Here is a 17,756-nt window from a genome sequence, read left to right as displayed (position 1 = left end):
GTCCTGGAAAGCATTAGCTAATGGATGGTCCAGGACAAAGCTTATGGATGGAGCAATAATGGGCAATCCTGCCAGGGGATAGTCAATATTTTGGCAATCTGGTGATCTATCTGGGACATTTAACATCAGTTCCTAAAATTTGGGAAGGGGGCCTTCAGGGTCTTGGAGAGGTTTGGGTAAGGCAAGGCATGACAAAGGGGAGCTTGATTCTGAACCCCAAAGAATTAGTCTGGAGAGGCTGTACTTATATACTACCTCAGGTCAAGAGTGATTCCAGGGACCAGAGGCAGCAGGGGTTTCCTGTACCTCACCATGGGTGGGTATGTGGATGGATACAAAGACTCAGGACAGAGCATTTTTAATAAATCTTTTTAATAAACTTTCCCTTTTTATATCACCCAAAAGTATAGCACTTGATTTTTATTTTACCATATATGTATATTTTTCTTTGTTAGATTCATGAGTATTTATGATGTTTCAACTTATGTAAGAGCTAGAAGTTGGCTTATAAAGTTTAAAAACATGTTAACTTCCTTGGAATATCATAAAGATAAGAGACTTTTTATTCTACATGGGTAAGTATTATAAACCTTTATAGCAATATACTTAAAAATATGACCAGCCAACAAATGCTGACATTGTCAGCATTGATTACATTGATTTTCCTTATTAAAAAAAAATCAGCGAATACTATGGCCAGCTTTTATTGATGGAGTAGTAATGGAGCAGAGCACTTGCTTCTCTTCCTCCACTCTATTTTAGCAACTTTGTTGATACCTCTGTTAGAGAGTAGGTAGGAAGAAGAAGAAAAAGAAAAGAATGGTCAGGGGCACCTGGGTGGCTCAGTCTGTTAAGCATCTGCCTTTGGCTCAGGTCATGATCCCAGGTCCTAAGATGGAGCCCCACATGGGGCTCTCTGCTCTGTGGGGAGCCTGCTTCTCCCTCTTCTTTATGCTCATGCTCTCACTTTCTGTCTCTCTAATATAAATAAATAAAGTATTTTTTAAAAAATGGTCATATTTGGACTCTTTAAGTGGTAATTGCCATGTCTTAGGGTGATATTGCAAACTGGGCTGCTTTCATATTCTTCTGGGTATAACACTGGGCAAAGGAGAGAAATTTCAAATTCATGGCCTATATCTTCCTCTCAATTTCATCCATGCCATGGGGTGGTTCTGTTGATGTCCACAACTAGGAAAAATACAACATAGCCTTAATAATATCTGTAACCAATTTTCTAAAACATCACAAGATATAGATTTACTTAACTGGTGTAAATTCCTCACTTTATTACAACTTGTGAACTCATCTACTTTTTAGAGCAGGAAGACAAGGTTTTTCTGTTAACAAAAGATGTAAAAGTGAGAAATGCCAGAAATATTCATGCTACTAACTTTTAAGTGGGTGTTGACATACCTTTCATAACAAATTCTGATAATATTTTTATTTTTTTCTATGTATCAAGTTTAAAGAGATATATAAAGAATTAAAATCCTAGGATCGTAGCATATACCCAGGTAACCACTTTTTTTTAGGCTCTACTTAGGATGGGTTGGAAAATTAAAAAAAAATACATCACGGTAATTACTGAATAGAATATTTTTTCCTGTTCTTACTTTTAAGTGATGTTGACATTTTTCTCTGCTTCTTGCTTTTGATGAATGAATATTTGCCTTGTTTCTTATGTACTATTTGCCTTGATTTTGAAAAATGCTCCCTATCCTGATAGAGATGAGTAACAGCTATATTTTTATCTTTATGATGATTATTATATATTGAAGGTTTAGGTTTTTGCTTATTTATTTTATATTTTATATCTTATAATCTTCTCCAGATTAATATCAATGATTTGTTAAAGTAAATGTTGAACTTCAGGTCTCAATTGTTTTATATATATATATTTTAAAGATTTTATTTATTTATTAATGAGAGACACACACACAGAGAGAGAGAGAGAGAGAGAGAGAGAGAGAGAGAGGCAGAGACACAGGTAAAGGAAGAAGCAGGCTCCATGTAGGGAACCCAATGTGGGACTTAATCCCAGGACTCCAGGATCATGCCCTGAGCCAAAGGCAGTCACTCAACCACTGAGCCACCCAGTTGTCCCTCGGTTGCTTTATTTTTAATGTGATCTAACATTTTATTGCTCTCTTTTTTTCAGGGATAATAAATTTCTGCTTTTTGTATGTCATGTGGTATTTTCAGAAGAATTTGAATATGCAGGACATATTATAACAGTAATGTACATTTATCCTATGATAATGCATCTATGGCCAATGGCAAGAGAGTTAAATGTGTCAGGACTTATGTCAGTGAACAACTATTTTGTCTTTTTATACATATTTCAATCAGCAATGAAGGTACTGTTCAAAATGTATCCAATGAAAAGAACAATTCAGATGTTTCTGAATCTATTTTTGTCATATTATTGAAATACCTTGATACTAGAAGCCATGTGATGTAGTAGTTGATAGGATCTTGGAATTTTAATAATCTTTCTGAATTTTCTGTGTTTAATAATGAAATCAGTATTATAGTCATGGTCTTGGATATTAGGTAAGCATCATAAAAGTGGAGCAAATCCAATTGACGTGCAAGAGAAATGGAAATCCAGATAGAAAATACAAATGGTTGTTTCCTTCAAATGCTCTCACTAATGATGCAAAAAACGAATAAGTGAATAAACCCTAATTGGCTTGCTAGGTCCTTGTCATAAGATGAGAACTGCTTTTTAGGACAAATGCTTTGAAGACGACTTGTCAGCATTACTGTTTTTATACTTTATTATTAAGATCGTTGCAATGACTCTGTTTATTGCTATTTTTAATTGCTTGCTTTTGGCATTTCAACTTCATTATACATTATATATATTTTGAATCAAATTATAATTTTTGAAGTTGGAAATTAAAAAAAAATTTTTGGAATTCCAAATGAATAACTTAAAACTCAACTTTTGGAGTACAACTCACTTGTAGTTGAGGATTGAACTGCTAATTCTGAAGATGCTTTCCCACCCCCATTATTGCATAGGTGCTATGAAATAACGTACATTCTATTTGTTTTCTAAATAGATAATAAGTTTGAAAAGGAAGTATTTTCATCAATATTGGAATACTTTGGAGTTTCTTATCATGCTTGTTGGAATCATTGATATCTTTTGTATATACTTTGTCAAATTGAGACCAGACAACTTTGCTCTTATTCAAATGACAGTAATACTAGGATATTTCAGAATAATTAGGTTTATTCCTTTCATCAAGGTAAAATATCACATTTCTAAATACTGTTTTTTTTTTTTTCTACACTGTATGTTAAATGTGTTTAGAAACCTCATTATTCTGAAGGAAACAAGAGAAGGAGCTGTCTTTCTGGCGCTGTCTCTACAGGTGTCTGCTTGGTTCATTCTCACCTTCTCACAGAGAGAATGCCTTCCCTGACCACTCTGTGTGAAATGGCAACCTGCTCCCCCCACACATACCAGCTTCCCATCCCATCTTCCTGACCTTCCTCTATCTGCTTAAGGTTTAGTTTTTTCTCACATGGTGCCTAGCATATAGTAAACTCTTTTTTTTTTTTAATTTTTTTTATTTATTTATGATAGGCACACAGTGAGAGAGAGAGAGGCAGAGACATAGTCAGAGGGAGAAGCAGGCTCCATGCACCGGGAGCCTGACGTGGGATTCGATCCCGAGTCTCCAGGATCGCGCCCTGGGCCAAAGGCAGGCGCTAAACCGCTGCGCCACCCAGGGATCCCGCATATAGTAAACTCTTAATAAAATGCTTGTTGAGTGAATAAATTAAAATTTGGTGCCACTTGAAGTGGGGTGACCCAGAAACAAGTTCTCCAAGTTTTAGTAAAATTTGCTCTCTAGAAAGCCCTAACTGCAGAAACATGAAAATATTTTCTCTACAGGCTACTTTTATGCAGCATAAAGTCTAGGGAGCTTAATTTTATTGTGGCCTTCAATCTCTGTAACAACTACTATTCCTTCTTTCCATGCCTCTGGTTTTGATTCTGAAGGTAGATTTTCAGTTTTCCAGTCTCAGCTCTTAAATCTCCTGTCTTTCTTTCCAATGAAGATTTCTTATATAAGATTTTTACTTGGGAGCTTTAGATGATTTCATTTGCCATTCCATTTTTTTTGAGTTGTTTAATTCTTATTATGTCAGACAAGTTTATTGGTATATTGAAGCTATGAAGAATTGATATTTAAAAAACTGCTGAAAAACACCCTAGTAACAAAAGGTGTTCATTTTGGAATCCTCCATTTAGTTCCTATTCTCCATGAAATTTAGTAGTCATCTTAAAGGCAAAATTGTTTGAATGCTCAGACTTGTAGACTTTATTGTCTATTCCTTTCTTGATTCTATATCAATGTTACCAAGCTTTGCTATTCTTAAGAGTTACCATGCAGAGTTGTATGCAGAAAACCTGCTTTAAGGGGTAATTTTGATTATTTGTGATTTTTGCTTTATGAGCTAAGTTTACAGCCAAGTGTCTACATAATGTATAACCCCACCATAACACAAAGTATGTTAGAAGTCAGGATGTGTAGTATGAGGCTAAGTCTTAAAATGGAAGGGAGAGGCTTCCTTAGGTAATCAGTTTTTATACAGAAATTGGATGCAGATGAAGGCAAAATAATTATTGTAGAAGTAATACCTTGTGAAATGTCTCTTTGAGGGAAGTAAAGATTTAAAGATGATCTATTGTGGAAATCAACTCTATTCAGAGTGTGAAACAGTTGCTACTTGTGTCCACCATGCTTTGACAAATCTCCATGAGGTATATTTAAGGAATTAATATAATCAGGATGACCTCTTTCTATTGAGCAATTACTATGTTCCAGGAACTGTGCAGAGCACTTGACACACATTATCTAATTAAATTATGGCAATAGCCTTGTGAAGTAGATGTTACCACTATATGAAGTCAGGTGCTTTAATAGCTAGTCTCAGTACAATGTGGCTTTCAAAAGAAACCTATATTGGAGAGCTTGGAAGAATATTGGAGATTTTTACTTTAGATCTTCTTAGGAACAGCTCAAGGGGTGGCAGCACATCATGGAAAATAACTTTCTAAAAATCCTCTTTATTATCTCTCCCTCTGCCCAAAGTTACACAACCATAAAAGCAGCTAAAAATCTCTTCTTTCTCTGCTCTTGTAATTCCTCTGCTTTGATGTTATTTTGCTCTTTTCACCTTCCTCCTTTGTGACCTGGTCCCTCACCATCTACCCTGTTTTCTGACCTGATTCTGTCTCTGTGATTGTTTCTATCAGCTGTGAGGAGCTGCTCCATTGGACGTTGGGTCCTTACCTATCATTACCCTTATTTTATAGATGAGGAGACAGAATCCTCAAGGTCATAAGTAACTTGCTCCAGGTCATAGGGCTGGCACTTGAATCTCCAAAGTATTATATTTAAAACACCATTCTCTTCAATCACTACACTCTCTTGCCTAAGCTTATGATTTGAGAAACTTAGAGCTAAGAATTATCTTTAATATCCTATGTTCCTTATCTTGCAAGTCAAGAAACTGAAGGATGGTTGATTTGGTTGGTGATTGTCATACAGGTTAAGGGACCACCACCAGTCTTGTCTTCTGAAATCTGGGAGTGTGGAGAATGGGGGGTAAAGACAGTGGTGGGGACTTCCTCTTAAAGCTACAGAGCCAATTATTCATTGACCTTTCATTTCTTTAAAGGGTGGCTCTCAAACTTGAGTGTAGATAGAATCACCTAGAGGACTTGTTAAGACACTGATTTTTGAGCCCCATCCCCAGAATTTCTGGTGTAGCAGGTCTGGAGGGTAGGGGGCTGAGAATTTGCATTTCAAATACGTCTCTGGGCAGTGTCACTGTTCCCTAAGATGATACTTTGAGAACACTTGCCTTCGAGAGTGCTTTTCTTCATTAAATTTTCAGACTTTTTTTCCTCTTCATTGTTCCAGTTAATAATACCACTGCTGATAAATATTGTAGATGTGCAGATCAAAAAGCGCCTCCGCTTGATGTATAGTATTACAAAAGGTTATGTCAAAAGTCAAGAGGATACCAAACTTCTAATAAAACAAATTTCCAGCCGAGAATCAATATATCAGGTGAGAGACAAGCACTGGTCATTTGGGAAAACAATCACTTGGGTATAGTCATATCTTTTAAGACTACTTCTACATATATTTGGCCCAACAGATAAATTACAAGTGAAGAGGATTCAATTGTTTATTATGTTATAAGAGGTGCCTGCAGAGGAGTCTTTGCTCTTTAAATGTCAGGTATCTTTATCAAACTCATTTATGATCTTCACGGAAGAAAATCTACCCTTTGCTTTTATTTTCTGAACACAGACTAGAGACTCATCTGCCTCTGTAATACTCTAAAGGGTTGGGTAAGTTGGAAAGGGCATCATGCAGCAATCAAAACTCAAGTCTTCAAAGTAAGAGTAGGTCTGAAGTGGAGAGAGGAAGAGAGGGGAAAAGAACAAAGATTTGACAGTGGAAACTTGAAATGCTGGTGCTGAAGAATGGCTGAGTAGTAGTATTTATTTATTTATTTATTTAATCATTCAAGACCCTCATTTCCAGGCAGTATGAGGTATGTACCAAATGGGAGATGAGGATATGAGCATACTAGGAACTTGAAGATGGAGTGAATCACTTCCTGGCTGGGTTCCTCATGCAAGACTGCCGACCCAGGACCCTCTGCAAACTTGTAGAGCAATGTTTCAAATTTCACATGTGACTGTCTACTTAAGAATATTCAGTGGCAGGGCACTTGAGCAGCTCAGTTGGTTAAGCTGAGTTTGACTCTTAATCTTAGGGTTGTGAGTTCAAGCCCTGAGTTGAAAAAAAAAAATATTCAGTAGCTCTGCATGGCCTGAAAGGTAAGGTCTTTGAATCCAAATATATATAGAGAGACAGGAGAGAACACGGAAAAGATGGTAAAAGAATAGTCATGCAGAATTTTACAACTCAAAGGTAATAAAATACAAGAAGTAAAAGTATCCCTTCCTGCCCTCCACTCTACTGCTTCCCAGAGATAGCCCATTGTAACCATTCTTGTGTTAATTCCTCCACTGCTTGCCATAATAATTTTAATAATGTGCACATGTATTTAATTCTTGATTTATCTCTAAACAGCCTTTATTTACTCTCTGCCATGAAGTGTAAAGAGATTAGAATATTCCTTTAGCCTTTTATTTTTCTCCCAATCTTAAATTTTTGGAGCTATTATTTTTACAAAGAAAAGATTTTACATTTTATTCTGTAAGTATAATTATGTCTTCATTCTTTCAATAAATGACTCCATACATGGAAAACTAAAACCTTTACTTTGTTATGATTATATAACATTCACTTTAGAACCTATCATTTGATTCAATCCATAACAAAATATGATCAATATCATTAAATATCTGCTACTTGATAGAGACTCTTCTAAATGAAACAGTCAAATGGATTGATTTAAAAAAAAATGTTTCTTAAACTATCTTCCTCTCGTCCTTTAGCTTATATTCCTTAGCCATCCTTTCTGGAGTCCCATGTGAGCCTCTTTTTTCCTTTTCTTTTTATTAAAAATTCCTATAAGTAGTTTTTTCAAGGTGATGTATGGGCTTACACATGCAAAAATCTTTGTATTTTGCTCTCATAATTAATCTTTTCACTGTCCAAAACTATTTTCTTGAAGATTTTCATTTGTCTTCAGCATTGATTATAGAAGTCTGATTTTACTTGTGCTTTTGTAGGTGACTTTTCTTTCTCCATTTAGAGGCTTATAGAATTTTCTCCCTGGAGTTCTGAATTTTTACCACATTGTGTCTAGGTATAATTAAAAAAAAAAGTTAGGGGTACCTGGTTGGCTCCATCAGCTAAGTGTCTGACTCTTGGTTTTGGTTCAGGTCATGGTCTTAGAGTTGTGAGATTGAACCTCAAGTTGCACTCAGTGCTCAAGGGGGAGTCTGCTTGAGGATTCTTTCTTATTGTACCCCCACCACTCATGCCTATATCATGCCTATATGCTCTCTCACTTTCCAAAATAAATAAATGAATCTTAAAGAAATTTTTGTGTTACCTGGGTGTCTCAGTTGGTAAAGTATGGGACTCTTGCTCTTGGGGTCATGAGTTTGAGTCCCACATTGAGTGGGGGACATAACTTAAGAAATAAAAAAAAAATTACAATTAAAAATAAATAGTTACCCTACACAGCACTTGGAGCTTTCACAATCAGAACATTGCCATCTTTCTTCCAACACTTCTTTGATTATTCCCTCCCCTAGGTTTCTATTTTCTCCTTTCATCACCCTTTTAAACAATTTTTTTGTATTTCTGGATTTAGTCCTTGTTTCAAGTTTTCTTATAACTTCCAAGTCTTTCCTCTTTGTGGTGAGAATCCCCCAGCTTGGTTTCTCATGCTCTGAATTTAGTCTGTAGCTGTGTTCATTCTGATATTCAGTCCATCTATTACATTTTCTCTCCTCTTTTTTGACTGAACACTCTTTGATCTCCAAGTACTGTGATTGCTTCTTTTCATTGAGACTGGTTCCTTTTTCTTTTTTTTTTTTTTAAACAAATGTGATATTCCATTGAATCTCTTTATTTAAAAATTGTTGGTCTCCTGTATTAGTGCTTCCTTGAGGTTCATTCTTCTCTTTGTCATGTTTGGTTATTGTCTTTCATCCTGTTTATCCTGCCCAATGTTTGGTGATTTTTGGTTACATTTTCAGGTATGTAGGTGAGGGGTCCAGACTGACAAGTATCAATAGCTGAAGGGTATTTTCTCAGCCTAGGAGAGACTCTTGATTTTTAAACTGATAATTTAAATCTTGATTACTAAAGCCCTAGATCTAATGATTCTGTGTATACATAAAATCAGGAATGGGCTGAGCGTTACGTCTTCTGCTTGTTGTGCCTATTTTTGTGATGACCATTGGTTACCTCAGGGCCTCAGCCAAGAAAGAGAGGCTCTTTCCTTATTAAATCCAGAAGAGGGAAGGAGGCTATGAAGTTACCTACTTTAATGTTTTAATTTTAATTTCTTTTTTTAAAAAAGATTTTATTTATCTGGTAGAGAGAGAGAATGAGACAGAGCACACATGAGTGGGGAGGAGGGGCAGAGGGAGAGGGAAAAGCAAACTCCCCACTGAACAAGGAGCCTGATGCAGGGCTTTATCCCAGGACCCTGAGATCATGACCTGAGCTGAAGGCAGATGCTTAACTGACTGAGCCACCCAGGTACCCCTAATTTTAATTTCTAAAACATATAAGAAGACATGTTGTTAAATATCTTTAGAATTTAAGGTTTTCTTTTATGATCAGCGACCACTATAGAAAGAGTATAGCTGAATTTTAGCAAGGCATCTAACGTCTTTATAGATAGGCTAGAGAACTATTCTCTAGATTTATTACAGAAATACCAATTATTGGATCAAATGTGCAACAGAATTCTTTCTGTCTTATTGATGTACTTTGAATATTAGAGAAAACAAAAAAAAAGTATGGAAAGTCTAGATGGATCTATAATAGAAGATAGAGCTATTCATAGAAGAAAATATTTCAGAAACTGGAAGAGGTGGGAAGAAAACAGCAGTCAGTCATGGGAGGTAATGTGTTTTGAGGAGTTTGGGAGAAGGCATTGACATTTGGGGGCACTTGCCTCAAAGTATAAGAGATAAAACAAATTCCCCTTTGGCATTTATAAAAGAGACTTCAGTAAAGATTTAAACGTTGTGTGGTTTTTTTTTTTTTTTTTGAGATGTATTTAGATATCAAACTTGTGTTTATTCTGAAAGTGATGTGGTTCAAAAACTAACCAGTGGCAGCTCACTTTTAGAGGAGTCACATGTAGGTCCAGGCTTTAAATGATTATGTACTGTTTGTGGGTAGGAGTCAGTTCCTATGCTCTGTTGTGCAGGTCATTCTATAGAGTTTTTACGGAGTTGCTATTGATCCAGTTTGATTTGAAGGGGTCTTGGAAGCTACCTAAGCCCCTGTGCAAGCAGGGTGGGACCAGAGTGTGTAGGTGTCATAGACAGGCCATTAATTTGGCACCTTCCCAATATTGACTCAGTGTTATCAAGTGAAAAGAAGCAACTTAATAAAAATTGTATACCTCAATCTTATATTCAAATATAATTAATAAATAAATAAATAAATAAATAAATAAATAAATCTTATATTTATTACATGTGATTTTTCTAGACCAAAACAACAAAAACTTAACTTTAGCTACTTAAACTTTAGATAACAAGCCAGTAGGGGTGGCTGGTTGGTTCAGTTGGTTAAGTGTCAGACTCTTGATTTCAGCTCAGGTCTTGATCTCAAGGCCCTGGAGTGGAGCCCCATGTCAGGCTCTGTGCTCAGTGGGGAGTCTGCTGGAGATTCTCTCTATCCCCCCACCCCCATTACCCCTCACCCCACTCACACATGCATGCTCTCTCTCTCTCTCTAGAATGAATAGATAAATTATTTTAAAAGATTTTATTTATTTATTTGAGATATATATAGAGAGATCACTAGTGCAGGTGTAGAGGGACAAGGAGAAGCAGACTCCCTGCTGAACAGGGAACCAGCTGGGGAGCTCAATCCCAGGACCCCAGGAATATGACCTGAGCCAAAGGCAGATACTTAAGCAATGGAGCCACCCACATACCCCTAAAATGGATATATAATTATATAAATATATAAAGCAAACCAGTAAAATAGCACTGTATTTGTTATTCTTTCCTGTAAATAGCATTATGCTGTGTATTAATTGGGTGACGGATTTCAGTCATTTGTACCTGACAATCCTAGGGAACTGTGGATTGTTTGCTGCCAAGTGAAAGCTCCAGAAAGATTTAAAGCTGGAGAATAAGCTCCATGAAGAGCAGTGCCTGGGACATAGGGGGCATCTGACCAATACCTACTGTATGATTGAACACCATGGTTAGCCTTGGAGTAGAGCCATTTCTTCATTATGCCAAGAGTTATCTATAGGAATCATGGAACTAATCAATACCATAATTTCTCATTATTGCAGTTGTTTTTATGCTCCTAATAGACTGGCTGCCCAAAAAGCTGCTCAGTTGGCTCTCTCTTAATGGAGTTTTATCTGTGAGAATTCTCCTTGGTGCACAGTGAAATGCACACTAATCTTTTCCGAGAAAGGCTAGTCCAGTAGTTATGCAGGCTACTGACTGCACACTATTCACTGTTAACATGAGTGGGAGCATGAGTGAGGAAAGCAGCAGAATTGGCACAGAGGAGAGAATTGAGCTAAACATCTTCCCCAAATCATAAATTTAGTGAGATTTCTTCTTTTTCTCAGATTTTAAAGCCAGATACGCAGTTGGTGTAATAAAAAATTAATGTCTTTCTTGACTTCTTGCAGAAATTATATGAAATTTTGGAAACCAACAAACGAGATGCTGTCAAAGAACTAGGTAGGTAGTAGGAATATCTGACTTCCTGAAATCACACCTTATTATTCCATAATTTAACCAAGGTAAGAAAAGTTCACGCTTTCCTTCAATTACTCACGTATTCATTCAATAAGCATTTATCAGCAGCAGCGCCATGGCGGTGGGCAAGAGCAAGCGCCTTACGAAAGGCAGCAAAAAGGGAGCCAAGGGGCTCCCTGGGTGGCGCAGCGGTCTGGCGCCTGCCTTTGGCCCAGGGCGCGATCCTGGAGACCCGGGATTGAATCCCACGTCGGGCTCCCGGTGCATGGAGCCTGCTTCTCCCTCTGCCTGTGTCTCTGCCTCTCTCTCTCTGTATGACTATCATAAATTAAAAAAAAAAAATTAAAAAAAAAAGGGAGCCAAGAAGAAAGTGGTTGATCCATTTTCTAAGAAAGATTGGTATGATGTGAAAGTGCCAGCTGTGTTCAATATAAGAAATATTGGAAAAACACTAGTCACAAGAACTCAAGGAACCAAAATTGCGTCTGATGGTCTCAAGGGTCGTGTTTTTGAAGTTAGCCTTGCTGATCTGCAGAATGATGAAGTTGCATTTAGGAAATTCAAGCTAATCACTGAGGATGTGCAGGGCAAAAACTGCCTGACTAATTTCCATGGCATGGATCTTACCCGTGACAAAATGTGCTCCACGGTCAAAAAAATGGCAGACCATGATTGAAGCTCATGTTGATGTAAAGACTACCGATGGTTATTTGCTTCGTCTATTTTGTGTTGGTTTTACTAAAAAACGCCATAATCAGATTCGGAAGACCTCTTACGCTCAGCACCAACAGGTCTGCCAAATCCGGAAAAAGATGATGGAAATCATGACCCAAGAGGTGCAAACAAATGACTTGAAAGAAGTGGTCAATAAATTGATTCCAGACAGCATCGGAAAAGATATAGAAAAAGCTTGTCAGTCTATTTATCCACTACATGATGTTTTTGTTAGAAAAGTAAAAATGCTGAAGAAGCCCAAGTTTGAATTGGGAAAACTCATGGAGCTTCATGGTGAAGGTAGTAGTTCTGGAAAAGCTACGGGGGATGAGACCAGTGCTAAAGTTGAACGAGCTGATGGATATGAACCACCAGTCCAAGAATCTGTTTAAAATTCAGACATTTAATGGTGACAAATAAAAACATATTTGTGATGTTTAAAAAAAAAAAGCATTTATCAAATGCATGCAATAGGCCAGGTATGCCGAATATGCATAATGGAGGGTATGAGAGTATCAGTAGACAATTGCAGAAAGTTAAAGCAGGTCATGTATTTGCTATGGGAGCATAGAGGAAAGAATGAAGAGTGTAGAAAGTGTATTAAAGTGGCAAGATCAGATTCCTTAAGTCTATAAGAAAAAGACACATGAAAATTACATTTGACAAAGGGTGTTTTTGTTTTGTTTTACTTTGCTTGCAAAGATACTCAGGAATGTGGGGCTACAAGAGATGTCATTTTTTGAGCATCCATAAGCACTCTACTTCAGTTGAAGTGTGCAGCAGGAGTCTTAGGATTTTATACAAAGCTTCTTGAGTCTGCTTTCCTCACAAGGGGCGGTAGACCAGGCTCTTAGTGTGTGCAAAAGTTTCTGGGAGAGAGCCTGGCATACAGTAGGTCCTTCATAAATGGAAATTATAAAAGAAATCAAGTAAAACCACTTTGTAAGATGCCATATAGATTTATGGGGATAATACTTTCCAAATCAAAATTGGAAGAACATGGTCTAGTGATAAAATTATGAATTTGGAGATGTGTCAGAAATTTTGGCACTGTCTCAAAAAATCCAGGATCCATTATTACCTTTCATATAGGTAGATTTTTATTTCTGTGCTTTTAAAGATTAGGGGCCTAGGGGCTGCTGTCTCATATTATGCTTTAGATTTAGATTTAGTATGTAATATTACAAAGTTCTCTTGATTTAGTCCTGTAAAAGGAAGTACCTGTTCCCACATGGTTACTGCAACTGATTATCAAATGCTAATTATGTCAGGAACTGTGTTAACAGATTTATATGCATTATATATACATTATATGCATTATCTCATTTAATCCTTAGGACTACTCTATGAGACAAATACTATTATTATCTTCATCTTATAGATAATGAAGCTGTGGTTCAGAAAGTTTAATTTGCCTGAAGTCATATGGGTGGTAAATGGTGAGCTAGATCTCCAGCTAAGGTGTACTTGACATTGAAACCCAAGTTCCTTTTTTAAATTTTTTTTATTTTAAGTGGTTTCCATACTCATAGTGGGGTTCAAACTCATGACCTTGATATCAAGAGTCAAGTGCTCCATTGACCTATGCTCCTGATTATGCTATTCTTCATTTTACCAACCAGCTCATTTCAATTAAAAAAAAAAGTACCTTCCAGATGTCAGGCATTCTGCCCATGTTAAGATGAAAGAGTTTTGGCCATGACTCACAGTCTAGTTCATGACTTCTTGTGTTCATTAAAGAGGAAAAGATATGTGCTTTGATCTTAGAAAGCTCCATGAGCGGAAGTCCAGGGGCTCTTTCATTAAGTCATTTATTCATCCAACAAAGTTATATGATATGTAGGATGAGAAATAAGTAAAAATCAAAATATCACAATGTTGTAAGTTCCACAGTGGAGATATGTAGGACATGCCATGGGAATGAGGCAGAGAAAGTGATTTTCTCCTAGCTAGTAGGGGAAGCCAGTTTTCAATTTTCTCATCCATAAAATGAAGTTGAAAATAACTCTAGTCCTATCAGCCTCACAAGTTCTGTATGAAATAGGAATGACAGGTATTGAATAAATACTTTGGAAATTATAAAGTATTAAATATAAGTTATTATTGTGATTATTGCATTGTTTGCTTACTGATAGTTTTATTTGCTTCAGGACTCATAGAGCATGAGGGTCGTGATGTTGTCATTGCTTTGAAGACTAGGCAGGCAATCCGGAGTGTTATTGCTAAAGCTCTGAAAAACCTCACCTTCCTTTGGTCAAGAGGCATTATTGATAAGCATGAGGGCATCGAGGTGAATAAGGTAATGAAGCAGTTTTCCATGTTGCTTGATTCCATGGGCCCAACACCCAAGCCTGCATTGTTATTTGAGCAGAGTGTAATGAGTGAGGAAGATTAAATCAAATTTTAACTCTAATTTGCTGATAGCCTTTGTTAATGCCAGTGGCAGCTGCAGCCAGTGCTACCTGGTGCACACCATATCAAAGCTGTTTGGTTGCAAGTAATAGAAACTAACCTGAGTTAGGCTTAGCCAAGAAATAGGGCTAGGGGTTTCTTATAAAGACACATGATGTCTTACTGAACCCACAGTAGCCAGACCATGTGGCCAGGCCTTGGAAGTGACTTGACAATGGATAGAAAGCTTTCCAGATTCTCCATTTCCTATCAGAGTTGGCATCTTCTTTTGGCTCCCTCTACAAGCTCAACTACATTTTTCTGCTTCTCTGTCTACTGGTGGAATGTGTACTGACTGGTCCTAGCAGCTGTGGCAAGGGAGTGGGAATCACATAATGTTAACATCATAGGGAGAGGATTAGCTTGTGTGTATGTGTGCTTGTGTGTTTTGGTGGAGGTCAGGGAGGGGACAGTTCTGAGAGGAGAGGAGCAGGGAAGTCACTATCAATAGTTAGCTGATAAATAGACTTTTGAAAAATGATAAATGTATTTGCAAAAAAAATTAGGGATGTAAGACAGAGGAAAACATGTTTAATATTTAGTACTATCACTCCATCACATGTACCATCTAGATCATTTATTTGTGCAAATGTGATTGTTCTTTCTATCCTTTGCAAGAATCTGTTTCCTAGCATGCAGAAACATGGAAGTTCCGGTCTTACATTCTGTCTGTGTTGCTGTTCCGGGTATCACATGCTTTTCCTTGTCACTGGCAGCTCCTGGCCAAGTTTCACAGGCACGTTGCTTCTGGTCATTCCCTGGACATAGTCCCCTCTCCATGGTCCCCAAAGGGAAATGGGTGTGGGACAGGCCAGCCTTCCCCTTTTAGGCTCTATCTCTTTAGACTAATATCATGGTGAAGGACTAAATGGGTAATATGATTCTTCCTTAGTGTCTGATAGAAGGAAGAAAAAGGCTACTACAGTATTCTTCAAGCTATACCTCAACACACACTGTGTTTTCTATTCTATTTTTTTCATTCATCACTTTGAAGGCTATATAAGATTCAACTGAGTGCTTGATACCCATTAATTTAAATAAATAAATAAATTATAGCCCTTATGAAGAGAGAGATCTTTTTCCTATAGGTTTGTTTAGAAAGGTAATAGGTAAATCAATCATTCAATAGTTACTTATTGAATGCAATACTGATTACCTAATTGTCAGCCAAAGAGATGTAATTATCTTCCAATTCATAAGGAGCTAGTTGTAAGGAGTTGATTAGCTAATCCAATTTAATTGAATAAATATATGTTGAATACCTGGTATGTACCATGGACTCTTAAGGAGATTGGAATACTTAATACACTATTGACCCCAAAGTCCATGGGCTCTTCCTCATTCTTTCATTTAGTCCTTTATTCATAAAGTCAACAAAAGTTACACAATAGGAAGGTGAGGCAGATAAGTAAAAGTAATAATATTATAATGTAATTAGTTCCATAGGGAGAGTTGTAGGGTATGCCATTAGAATAAGACAGACAGGTGATTATCTCTTACCTTATAGGGAAGCCAGAGAAGATTTCTGAGAACCCACAAAACTGGAACTATATCCTTCAAAATTAGAAGAATTTAGAGAAGCAAATCATACATATGTAAAAGATTTGAGAATATGTGGCATTAAATTGTACAGTAACCAACTGTGAAGTTTAAGCGATATGAAATTAAGACACAGTGGAATACAGTGTTAACTGGATTATAGAGATACTAAGTTCAATATGAGTTAATATATCAATTCATAAATTCAGTGAGTTAAGAATAGGGACCAAAAAAGGTTAGAGGATAATTTAAGTAGGGTGAAAGAAACTGAGTCAAAATCAAAATAAGCTTACATAATGGTAGTTTTGTTAGATTTCCTAAATTTTTACCTATTGTCCTTTTTCACAGGATATGATCATCATTATTTTGATTTTTGTTTTCAGATATTTCTTGCAAAAATAAAAGCACTGAATAACTTTCCAATGGCAATTCCACCACCTACTCCTGACAAATATCTTCATAATATTGTTTGGCTGGAAAATAAAGATGTTCTCATTGAGTTCTTCAAGGTAAAGATTCTGTCTTCTATTCTGGCTCAGGTTTGATAATTATTTTCCACTTCCTAATGCAAGACTAACAAAAAAGCATATTCAAAGCAAGAATCCTGTGATGGCCAATGAAGGGTAAGCCAAAATGGAGGCCCAGCAAAACCCGAAAGAATAGATATCATTTTGAGCCAAAGGGCAAAGATGGTTTTCCACAATGGCTTATCTGCTTAGGATAAGGTATCTGTGCGACTCATTATTAACCAATCCCATATTACTTTATGTTGTAGAGTTCTGGACTTCCCGATACACACTCTGAAAAAGACTTTTTTTTTTTTTTTTAAAGCATGAGTCTCAAGTTTAAATTACTATACAGGCCAGGCAGATGATATAAAAGTAAAACAAGCTGTATACAGTATTATAGGGAACAATGAGAACTGTGGCATATTCCAGAGTTCATGTTCTGTCTAAAGTCAGCTGAGTGTTGCTTTGCAATTTTAGACTCTTTCAAGAAATATTTTTTGAATATCCTCTTTGTGCTGGAGACTATTCTAGGTTTGAAGATATGCCAGTGAACAAAATAGATAAAGTCCTTGCTTTGGATTTTATATTATATGGATAGAGATGGACAAAAAATACACCAACATACACAAATATATAGTCTATTAGATGATTGTCAATGCTATGGAGAAAAAGGAAGAAAAGGAAATATATATAGTGGGGAAGCTATTTTATATATGGGATAATCAGGGAAGGCTGCTTGAAGAAAGTGACATTTGAAGAGAGATCTGCAAGCAATAGTATACCATGTAGATAATCTGAGAGAAGAGCATTACAGGCAAGTGCAATGCTCTGGTGTGGAGTGTGCTGTTTGTTCAAGGAACATCCCCCAAAGCCCCTGTGGCAGAAGTAGTGATGGTGGGACCAGATGAAGCATGAGTTTGTAGAACTCTGTAGGCCAGTATAAGGAATTCGGCTTTCACTCTGAATTAAATGGAAACATATGGGAAGGCTTCAAACAGAGAAGTGATATGATCTAACTTACATTTAAAAGTGACCACCTTGTTGCTGTGTTGGGAATAGGCTGTAAGCGGACAAGGGCAAGCCAGAGAGATGATTCCTGTAATGGA

At 36.8% G+C, this 17,756-nt stretch overlaps 1 protein-coding gene and 1 pseudogene across 1 annotated transcript in view; both read left to right on the top strand.

Moving 5' to 3' along the window:
- SLC9C2 (solute carrier family 9 member C2 (putative)) overlaps positions 1 to 17,756 on the top strand; it is a 104,939-nt gene that overhangs the window by 64,784 nt on the left and 22,399 nt on the right. The window contains exons 14-20 of the mRNA XM_041749701.1: positions 456 to 575; positions 2,162 to 2,360; positions 3,072 to 3,260; positions 5,952 to 6,101; positions 11,368 to 11,419; positions 14,302 to 14,450; positions 16,525 to 16,650. Of these exons, the coding sequence (XP_041605635.1) occupies positions 456 to 575; positions 2,162 to 2,360; positions 3,072 to 3,260; positions 5,952 to 6,101; positions 11,368 to 11,419; positions 14,302 to 14,450; positions 16,525 to 16,650 (985 nt within the window). The remainder of the gene's footprint in view (positions 1 to 455; positions 576 to 2,161; positions 2,361 to 3,071; positions 3,261 to 5,951; positions 6,102 to 11,367; positions 11,420 to 14,301; positions 14,451 to 16,524; positions 16,651 to 17,756) is intronic.
- On the top strand, positions 11,553 to 12,567 carry LOC121495588 (annotated as a pseudogene).

The sequence above is a fragment of the Vulpes lagopus genome, chromosome 1, assembly GCF_018345385.1.
Source record: "Vulpes lagopus strain Blue_001 chromosome 1, ASM1834538v1, whole genome shotgun sequence".
Lineage (NCBI taxonomy): Eukaryota > Metazoa > Chordata > Mammalia > Carnivora > Canidae > Vulpes > Vulpes lagopus.
This window is presented reverse-complemented; position numbering and strand designations above follow the sequence as displayed.